Source organism: Quercus suber, unplaced genomic scaffold (genome assembly GCF_002906115.3).
Source record: "Quercus suber isolate HL8 unplaced genomic scaffold, Cork oak 2.0 scaffold_2, whole genome shotgun sequence".
Classification (NCBI taxonomy): domain Eukaryota; kingdom Viridiplantae; phylum Streptophyta; class Magnoliopsida; order Fagales; family Fagaceae; genus Quercus; species Quercus suber.
In genome coordinates, this window is record NW_027069469.1 from 3,057,172 (window position 1) to 3,068,454 (window position 11,283).

General features: G+C 32.1%; 1 protein-coding gene and 1 long non-coding RNA gene across 4 annotated transcripts in view; both read right to left on the minus strand.

The window, feature by feature from the left end:
• The window catches only part of LOC111991609 (uncharacterized), a 28,249-nt gene extending 21,868 nt beyond the window's left edge, over nt 1–6,381 (minus strand). Inside the window, exons 1-2 of one of the 2 annotated variants that reach the window (XR_010624295.1) lie at nt 6,030–6,144; nt 5,877–5,929 (exon numbers count right to left, since the gene is read on the minus strand). Coding sequence is in view for 1 of the 2 variants with exons in the window: in XM_065761731.1 (XP_065617803.1) it covers nt 6,030–6,296 (267 nt within the window). In the remaining variant the exon portion in view is untranslated. Of the gene's footprint in view, nt 1–5,876; nt 5,930–6,029 lie in introns of those variants that run through there. The other variant, XM_065761731.1, reaches the window with a different exon arrangement.
• A 2,045-nt stretch (nt 6,382–8,426) lies between these two features.
• Nucleotides 8,427–10,711, minus strand: LOC136062594 (uncharacterized). Of its 2 annotated transcripts, XR_010624348.1 has the most exons (4): nt 10,627–10,711; nt 10,378–10,524; nt 9,260–9,331; nt 8,427–8,651 (listed from the first exon to the last, which is right to left on the minus strand). It is a non-coding gene; the product is annotated as an uncharacterized LOC136062594 (long non-coding RNA). The 2 variants fall into 2 exon arrangements; XR_010624327.1 differs by lacking the exon at nt 8,427–8,651 and having other exon boundaries at nt 8,912–9,331.
• Between the last annotated feature and the right edge of the window lie 572 nt (nt 10,712–11,283).

Here is an 11,283-nt window from a genome sequence, read left to right on the forward strand (position 1 = left end):
AAGCAAATTTAATTGATAGAATTATGTAGAGTAAATTATGCCAACCCTTATTTTAAGGTTTATATAAATGCAACAAAGATATGTTCATATCATCTCACATTATTGTTGCTTCCTCAATGGAATACTCCATTTCAAAAAAAATCCATTCCTAAATTATAAGTCCGTTTGGATATGAATTATTTTACTGAAACTGAAAACTGAAAAATAAAAACACTACAGAAAATATTTTTAAATGTGTGAATAGTGTTGTAGGACCCATTTTTAATGAAAAAGTTTCTGAAAGTGAAATTTGTGAGTTCGTGAACAATGCACAGATACACTGTTCATGGACAAAAAGTCAACAAGTGCGGCTACCAAAAAAAAAAAAAAAAAAAGAGGCTGAAACACGCAATAAGCCGAATCCAAACCCCACCTATGGATGAAATGACACTACTCGTGAAGCTTAGATAAATAAGTAGAAATCTTTTAAAAAATTGATGTTATCTCATCCATTGCATTATAAAAACCTCAATAAGAGGAGTGTCATTTTGTTTATTGTTTAATGGGAGTATCATTTCATGAAACCTCAAATGAGGTTGGTGTAATTTAACCAATTATATATTAAACAAATTAATCACTCTTACTTAGGGTCTGTTTGGATAGCACTTATTGTTGCTGAAAGTTGCTAAAAACTGATTGTTGCTGAAAACACTGTAGCAAAATAATTTTTAAATATATGAATAGTGTTGTGGGACCCACTTTTAATATTTTTAATGCGTGAACAGTACATGAACAGTGTGTGAACAATACATGCACAATAAATTTTGTCCCCCAAAGTCAAAAAAGCCGGCCAAAAAAAAAAAAAAAAAAAGGGAGAAAACGCTGAGCCTAAAACGTGCCGCAACTTTACATTGTATCCAAACCCATACTTAGTGTGCGTTTGGCTCTAGCTTAAAAAGCTAGTTTATTTTACTATTCAGCTTATTTTTGCTACTATTCATAGACTCCACTGCACTTTTTGGTATTATTTATGGGTCCCTATACTATTTCAACTAGCTTTTACATTTATCTACTGTACTTTCAGCAAAAAGTTTTCAGTTTTAGCAAAATAAGCGAATCCCAAACAGACCATTAGTCTAATTCACCCAAGAAGAATGAGGTTGCAGTTATATCTTTCCAATAACCCTAGCCTTTGGTCTACACATATGCTCAGCTTTGTGCCCCCTTCGCCATCACATTTTGTTCCAAGGCAACCTGAGTTTGGCATTTCACGGAAACACTCGGACACTTAAGAAAAGCTAAAACGCTTAACATTGCCTTTCTAGCTAAAAAATGGTGGCATCAGATGTATGATGACAGCATCAAATGGTAGGACATCCCAATCCACAACATAAAGTTGAAAAACCATCTCGTTTGTTTGTAAATCTTAAAAAGTCTAAAACTTTTTCTACTTCAAATGCTAGGCAGAATGCAATTTGAATAGGGTCGGCCGATTTTGGGGCCTAAAGAAAAAACTTTTAAGGTCAGGCTCTTTTTTATATTGAGATATAAATTAAATCATATTCAATTAATTTTTTATACAATTTTTTTGAATAAAAATTTTGAAATCTATTTTTCTTCCTTTAAGAGATGCAAAATTACTAATTAAACAGTGGTGGATTATTTCAATTTTACAGCAACACATACATTTAAAAAATTTAGGTTCGAATCCTGCTTACACTAAAAATTGATAGTCATAAACTCATAATGATAAGACCAATTATTATATAGTAGACACCATAAATTGAAATTATATTTTAATTATATAAAAAAAATATGAGAGAAAAAGAGATGAAACTCTGAGAACAGGTTTGAGTCGTTTGACATTTAGGAGACTGGTGATTTGGCCACGTAGAAGTTGGTCGGGCTTGATTCCATGGCGAATGAGCTGGGAGTAGAAGTCCTTGGACTTGCAGTTATGTGGGATAAAATCTGAGTTGGAAACTCCAACAATTCGAAGGAAATTAGTGTGCATACAAGCATGCTCACCACAAATGTCCTTCACCTTGCCTACTATTATTGTGGACTTCGACGTTGCTTCTTCTGCCTCTCCACCTGGGCTAGGAGTCTTTAGTCACTGCGGGTTTTCCCATTTTCGACAAAGAAAAAAACTAAGCATACAAAGAGTCTAAAATCAGCTTCCTTTTTCTTTTTTCTTTTTTTTTTTTTTTTTTTTTTTTTTTTTTTTTATTTAAGTTTTAGCATATAACGTCTGCTTCTAATGATTATACTCTTTGTCATCAGACGATGATTGCACTCTTTGTCATCAAACCAAGACACTATCAGAGATTTTACCAGTTACAATCCACTTCTTCTTTTCAAAAATATTGGATCACATTTTTCTCACATAAATAAAGTCTAAAACCACATTTCTCATTTGAAGTGCATAATTAACATTTTTCTTCCAATTCGTTTTTTGTAATTTTAATTTATTTTCAATGAAATAACAATGATTGTTTACCTAAGTTGTTGTACGATGTTTCCTTAAAACAAAAGAGTTGAATGATGAAGGTAGGATATTTTTTGTTTTATATAAAAAATGATTCAATATCAAAACACCACAACCACCATTAATTATGCAAATTATCTATTTTATATTACATTTCATTAAAATATCAAATTTTGTTTATTTAATTTTTTTTTCTTTACACACAATAACCACCATCCACTCTCTTCCTTCATCCTTAAGATACGTAAAGAAAAAATAAACTACTAAATGCAAATAAATAATTCAGTGTAAATTTATATGGTTACTATAGCAAACTTGTAAATTTACACAATTATACACGGACTTATGTGGGTTATTTTTAGGCAAAATTGTATAAATTCTACACATTTTTCTATTATACGTGAATTGATGTGAATGCTCTAAGACATGACTTTTATTATTAAAAAAAAAAATATATATATATATATATATATATATATTATATATATATATTATATTTATAACATTTTCATAACAAATCACATATGACGGGTTGTTCCTTGCAGTTACTAGTGGGTAAGAAAGTAATTTCAGTGGTGAATTCAAATTAAAAACTGTCAATCAAGATTTATTGTAAAAATGTTGTGGATGAAGCACTTCTCTTAAAAAAAAAAATGATAAATGATTAAAGTAAAACAAAATTTTAACTGTAACAGTAATTTTAAAACTTTTGAAACTTTGGTATATGAGTTTAGTCAGGACAAACTATGTTAATAGCTTTAATGGCAATTGCATGCTCCCCCACTAGTGTGGTTTCAAATAAAATCTTAGATTTTGAAAAGTTTCAATTAACGGTGATGAAATTTGGTCCATCCAGCATACATGCTTGATTTAATATGAAACGCTGTAAGGAAAAAACAGATACACATAGCATAGCAGACTAGAACCATTATTGATCCTAGGCTTAGCTTTTTTTTGTGTTGGGGGGGGGGGGGGGGGGGGGTGGGGGGGGTTGTGGTGGGGTTGGAGGATTTAAACCTTAATTTTCCACATAAAGAAGCATGCAATGACACTAAATTATAAGTCTCTTGGGCCTTACCATAGAATTAATGGTGAAAGAGACTTGAAACTTCAAAATTGCATTGCGGGCTGAACTGCAGACTCTAATTAGAAGCAAGCAATAACCATGTCTCTCAAAATATTTCTCCCAAAAACAAAAAAATCAAAGTATCTTATAAATGGGATAAAACATAACGAAATTAGGATTTATTCAATAAAATAATGATAAATCTATCATAATGATCTTGTAGTTGATTATCTTGGAATGAAGCTCATGATAGATGATGGATCCAGCATTCTCTTTATCAGATTGTGGCTTTTAATGTGGTGTTGAACGACCCATGATTTCATGTTCTTAGCGTTATGGTGCATTTTGAGCCCAAAAATAAATAAATGAAGTGTTAATGGTGCAATAGTTAGATTTGAGTCATTTGACCTTTTAAAAATCCATTGGTTTGAGGCAAGCAAACCTATAATGCGTGAAATTAAGCATGATCACTGATTCAGTATGATGCATTTGTGTGTTTTTTAAATTAAACATGATCATTTAAAGTGCAAAATGCTCTAGTTAGTTTTTTGTGTTTCTCGCAAGAGGGATGTGGGTTTATATTGACTATGTAAAATCTTTACTCCTTAAGAATATAAATCAAGAGAGTGATCACTGATTCAGTATCATCACCTTAAAGAAAGACAATATATAAATACAATCTCTAATATCAAGAATCAAGATAACTTCATAATCACTTTATTCCTCCTCTTCTAATAAAACTCACAATTCACCCAAGATTTGGTAGAGTACAGCAATTTCTTAGTCTCCTTAAATATGAATTAAAGTAACCACACAGTCATTTCCTCCATATCTCAGCAGATTGGTTAACTACCAATATCCCCTATGAAGCTGTCAATGCTATTTCATCAATGAGCTATTTAACCACATTTCCATAAGTACTAATTTTCAATATTCTGAACTAAGTAATTTTATTGGGTTTTTACGAAACTCATCAGAAGGTAGAGATTCAAACTAGATACCAAATTCAAATTTGTTGAACCACAACTTCATATCTTGGCAATGGGATGTTGTAGAATATAGCGCGAGCAGTATAGGCTAACTGCCCAGTTTTCTTGATCTTGAACTCCATTGCAACTACAGTCAAATTTCTTCCACCCTCACTACAGAGCAATCAATTATCACATATGCCTGCATGTAGAAAACAGTTCCATTGCAGGAGATTGTTATAGAGAAAAAAAAAAATCATAGTAATGTGAAAGCAGTAAATAAACCACACTAATCAAGCATGTGTATGCATATGCTATACAAATCATTCAAAAGCAGATATCATTGGTAAAAGTTAGCATAACTTGTTTTTAGCTTAGAATTGTCTTTTTTGTGAGACTGACCAATCAATGGCTTAAATGCCAGTGGGATAAGATCTCATTATTATATGACTTTAAACATGAAATGCATGTTAAAAGCCCAACAATAGTTCATGACAAGTAAAAAGAAAAGACTTATTTGTTTACTATCATTATTATTATATTGGTAAGTTAGGCACGCACTAATGGGGCTTGAACCCCAACTCACCCTCAACCTAAAAGGGAGGAGGTGCTAATGTGCTAGAGCTCTTTGGCACAACTAATGACTTAGTTTGTACACTATTATCATCCTTTGGACTCATGTTTGGGTGCAAGGTCTCAGGAAAATTTGATTGATAGATTATTATATTAAACAAGAGATTTGAGAATCAATCATATATTAGTCTGATTCACCCAAGAAGAATGAGGTTGTAGATATATCTTTTGAATAACTCCAGCCTCTGGTCTGTACCTCCCAGTTTGCACTACAATACTACATTTGCCATTAAGATTAAGATTATCACATTCTGTCAAGCAACCTGAATTTGGCATCTGAAGGAAACATTCAGGCATTCTGAGAAAAGCTAAAAATGTCACAGAGCCCCTCTAAGTCAATAATTATGGCACAGCAGAAGTATGAAGCCAAACATCAATCACAGGCACATCCCAATCCACAATATAAATTTAATAATTCTTAAATATCTAAAAACCCTTTTGACACTTCAATACTAGGTAGAATGCAATTTGAGTCCCACCAAAAAAAAAGCTAAACTTAAAAAATCCTACATTCCCACATTTAATTAGGTTCAGAATAGAAGAAAAAAACATCTCTAATTTGAAGAAGTAGATAACACAAGAAATGAATTGAAAGAAGAACAAAGTGAGTAACCAAAAGTCAACCCCTAAAAAAAAAAAAAAAAAGAACTCACATTAATTGGAGCACCAGAGAGATATGAAATGCTCATATCTCCAAGAAAAATATCTTATCCTCAGCACCACAGTGTTGGCACAAGCGATTACACACCCACAAATAGCTGCAAGAGACCCTCCATGTAACGAACCATAGAAATTCTGCAAACCCCATGAAAATACAATTACCATTCATTTCAAAAAAAAAAAAAAAAAAAAAAAAAAAACTAGAATTAGAGAAAAAGAGAGGAGAGTTAGTTACACCGAGAGCAGGTGTGACGGTTAGGATACAGGTGAGTCGGCCACGTAGGACTTGGTCGGGCTTGAGTGCGTGGCGAATGATATTGGAATAGAAGTACTTGTTATTGCAATAATCTGGGAGAGAATTGGTGTCTGAGACTCCCACGTTTTGAAAAAAACCAGTGATCGTAGAAATTCTTTTAGCAGAAACGTTGTTGGCTACTGTTTTTGACGAATCCGACGACGTTGCTTCGGCCTTTGGCCGAGGAGTCGCTGTGGGTTTTTCCATTTTTTCTCCCTTTCTTTTCCTAAAAAAGGTCGTACTTTTTTTTTTTTATAATTTTTTTTTTCTTTTTTGTGGTCAGTCGTCTGCGTACGACAGGACCATATTTCCTCTGTTATTGTTTTTGTTTTTTGTTTTTTTTTTTTTAATTTATTTCTCACAATTTTCGTTTGGATTACACTGAAATGAAAGTTTTTTGCCTCAAACATTTTTTGCGTGGGTCCTATGCACTGTTTATGAGCCCTATAAGTACATATTTTAACAAATTTTTCTTTAAAATTAGGTCTTACAATACTCTTTACACATTTAAAAATTATTTTGCAATCCAAACAGGTATTGCATCTTATGCAATTGGTATGAATAGTTGAGATTTAAAGTTGCAAAAAAGCAATTTTAAATCTCAACTATTAAATATAAAAAATGAATATAAGTAAAAAAATGTTGTGAGAGGGTTGGGGTAAATTGCATAGCAATTGCATTAGATCTCAATCTTAAAATACTTACTACAATCCTTAAAATAACGTTTCTTACTAAATAATTATAATTATAGTATAAATAAAAATACATAGACATGATACAACCTCTTTTTATTCTCAATTCTCAAATGATGTTATACTAAATGAGGACTCTCCTCCTCTAGCTTTAGAATATTTGTACTTTGATTTAGTTCATATTCATTTATAAATGAAATTTTAGTCCATTTTCACAAAAGAAAAAATAAAAGCTTCTTTTCATATAATAAATGATATATTCAACTATAAATTTAATTATTGAAAACTATAATTCATATCAGAGACGATAATAATTACTTAAGTTTGAGAGAACAAAATCTCTAATTTGGACAATACATTTCCTTTTCTTTGAAATAAAGTGCACATTACTTTTCAAACAACTTTGAATAGATGACAAATTTTATCCTTTTTTAAAAAAATAAAATTATTATTCTTCTTTTTTTCCCATGATATCTAAAATGATAGATTACAATTAATGCAACACTATTTTCACATGGCACTATCATTGACTTCACTTTTGTTGTAAACCAATCATAATTTGACATTTCAAAAAATTGCAAAATTTGTTTTGTATATAAACTTATTACAAAGTCATAATGACCTGTATTTTATTTGTTCACACAAAAAAAAAATTATCATACTTTCACATATCTTTTTTTTTTTTTCTTCATATTTCTTTATTTATTATCATATATTTTTTAATTCAATACTTATAATGGATGATGAGAGATTTTAACCCTAGACATTTCCATTGGAAAACACTAGAATATGCTAATTAAGTTATAAGGCTCTTGATTTTTGAATTTCTTTCAATACAAATAAAAGAACAAAAAAAAAAAATTCAAGATAAATTTGAATAATACAATCTTTAAGTTTATTGTCCTATAATTAATTCTAATAGTCTATTAGTTTAATCATTCCACAAAAGAAGAAAATAAAATACATACATGTTATATATAAAATATGAAATAAAGTTAAATTACCTATAAACTTAATTTGTCTTTAAATGAACTTTTCTGCTAAAAGTTGGCAAGATTATAGTTATATTTTTTTAAATAAAAAAAAATAATTGTTGAGGTGCTTACTGCTTATTAAAAAATTTGTACATAAAGTAAATTAGTTATTAAATATTTTTAATCCAACTCCACGAGTGTGGGAATCTCAAAGCTCAACCTGCAAGAATTGGGTTTCAAAGAGTGTCACTAGCCACCACTTGCACTGGAACCAACAGTAACAGTTCACCCGTGCATCTGTCAACTCTATTTCAGCAATGAGGAGAAGTGCGTTGATTCAGTATATTGACTGAAGAGTTTGAAGAAGACACTGAAGATGAAGATGCTGCCATTGTTGAGCTTGTAGCTGCTGCCATTGTTTCAGTAACAGATGGCTCTGATACCATGAAGAGTTTTATCACACAGAAGTAAAAGAGAATTACAGGAAATATTGAATGAAGACGAAGAAGAAACAGAGAACAGAGGAAGGAGAGAGGAAGAGAAGAGAAGAGAAATTGAGAGAAAAATATCTTCTGATTAAATGAAGATTATGAACTCTGAAAAACTTAATCCAATTCTGTGATACACTGCCATATATAACACTTACACATTCAGCTATAACAGAATNCATCTGTCAACTCTATTTCAGCAATGAGCATATTTAAGGATATAGCATAAGTACCATATGCTGAACCAATGTAAAATTTATTGGGTTTTTTAAGAAACTCATCAGATGGTAGAGATTCAAACTGAGATACCAAATTCAAATTTTTTGAACCATAACTTCATAACTTGGCAATGGGCATGTTATAGAATGTAGCGTGAGCAGTATAAGCTAACTGCCCAGTTTTCTTGACCTTGAACTAAGGGAGTCAATACCGTACGGAGGCTGTACCGGTTTGCCCAGCGGTACGGTATATTTCGGATACCGGTCAATACCGGTGTACCGTTTCGGGTTTATCGCTATTTTTTATATTTTAAATAAATATATATATGTATGTGTATGTATATATATATAATAAATATAAAATTTACCATAAAACATTTCCTCAATTCAAAACTAATTATTTATAATTTTAGACTTTAGTATTAATTAAAAGAAAAAAAAAAACACACAATATAAAAAATAGAAAGCTTAAAAGTTATCATTGCATACTAAGAAAACAAATAATACTAATAAGTTAATGCAAATAAGTTATCATTCTATCCTAACAAAAATTCAAAAATTAAAAAACTTAAAAAAAAAAAAAAAAAAAAAAAAAAAAAAAAAAAACCTTTTTTCTGTACCGGCCGGTACGCCCGGTACCGGCCGGTATTGCCCGAAATGGCCGGTATGGCCGGTACATGGCCGGTACGGCCGGTATTTAAACCGGTACGAAACGTTAATGTTTCGATATCGGAATGCAACCGGTACGGTACGTACCGGCCAGTACGGCCGGTACCGGTACGGTATCGACTTCCTTGCCTTGAACTCCATTGCAACTACAGTCAAATTTCTTCCACTCCTCACTACAGAGCAATCAACCATCACCTCTGCCTGTATGTAGAAAACAGTTCCATCTCACAGGAGATTTGTTAAAGAAAAAAATAAATCATAGTAATGTGAAAGTAGTAAAATAAAGCACACTAATCAAGTATGTGTATGCATATGCTAATACAAGCCATTCAAAAGCAAGATATCATTGGTAACAAGTTAGCATAACTTGAGTTTAGCTTAGAATTGTCTTTATTGTGAGACTGTGCCCAGTCAATGGCTTAATGCCAGTGGGATAAGATCACATTATTATTATATTATATACTTGAAACATGAAAATGCATGTTAAATGCCAACCAATAGTTGATGACGAGTAAAACCAAAGGCTTATTTGTTTATTATTATTATTATTGGTAAGTTGGACATGCACCTAGTGGTCTTGAATCCACAACCTCACCCTCAACTTATAAGGGGAGGAGGCACTAGATGTGCTAGAGCTCATTGGCACAACTAATGACTTAGTTTGTACACTATTATCATCCTTTTGGTCTCATGTTTGGGTGGCAAGGTCTTCAAGCAAAATTAATTGATAGAAATTATATATTAAACAAGAGATTTGAGTATCAATTATATATTAGTCTGATTCACCCAAGAAGAATGAGGTTGCACATATATCTTTCAAATAACTCCAGCATTTGGTCTGTACCTCCTAGCTTTGCACTATAATACCACATTTGCCATTAAGATCACCACATTCTGTTCCAAGGCAACCTGAATTTGGCATCTCAAGGAAACATTCCGGCATTCTAAAGAAAAGCTAAAAATCCTCACAGTGCCTCTCTAACTCAATAATTATGGCACACAGATGTACAAAGCCAGAATCAAATGACAGGCACATCCCAATTCACAATACAAATTTGTAATTCTTAAATATCTAAAAACCCTTTTGAGACTTCAAATGCTAGGTAGAATGCAATTTTAGTCCCACCAAAAAAACAAAAAATCCAAAAAAAAAAAAAAAAAACTTAATTTGTAGAAGTAGATAACACGAGAAATGAATTGAAAGAAGCACAAACTGAGTAACCAAAAAGTGAACCCAAAAAACTCACATGAATTGGAGCACCGGAGAGATATAAAATGCTCATATCTCCAAGAAAAATATCCTTATCCTCAGCCACCACGGTTCTAGCACAAGCGATTGACACCATCTCAGCAATTGCCGCAATAGCCCCTCCATGTAACGATGCATAGAAATTCTGCAAATCCCATGAAATAACAAAAAAAAAATTCGACTTTTAATGGAAGAAAAAAAAAAAAAAAAAACTAGAATTAGAGAAAAACAGAGGAGAGTTAGTCACAGCGAGAATGGGTGTGACGGTTAGGTGACAGGTGATTCGGCCACGTAGGACTTGGTCGGGCTTGATTGCGTCGCGAACGAGATGGAGTAGAGGTACTTGGTATTGCAAAAATCTGGGATAGAATTGGAGTGTGAAACTCCCACTTTTGAAAGAAAGCAGAGAGAGCAGAAACATATTCAGCAGAAACGTCGTTGACTATTGTTTTTGAGGAATTCGACGATGTTGCTTCTGTCTTTGGCCGAGGAGTCGCGTGGGTTTTTCCATTTTTTTTTTCTTCCTCCTTTCTTTATTTCTCTCTCTTCCTTCTTCTTTCTGCTAAAGTTGCTTTCTCCTTGTCGGTCTATCAGCTACAGAGACATGAATCATGACACAATATCTTTTCAAATAATTGATACACTCCGCTGTAACATTTACCGCACGTTTGAATCTTATTTTATTGAAATTTAAAATTTTTATTGAAAATACGGTAAATAAAAATAGAAGTTAATTGATATAGTTTAATAAAACTTATGAATAGTATTATTTTTTTGAGAATTAAGACAGTAAAATATTATTAGTTTAGGCCACTCAAATCAGCCATGTATACAGAGTTAAGGTCTGGTAGTATTTCTTCCATCCAGATTGACAAATTAGGGGTAGAGGATGCTCGTCGAGCTA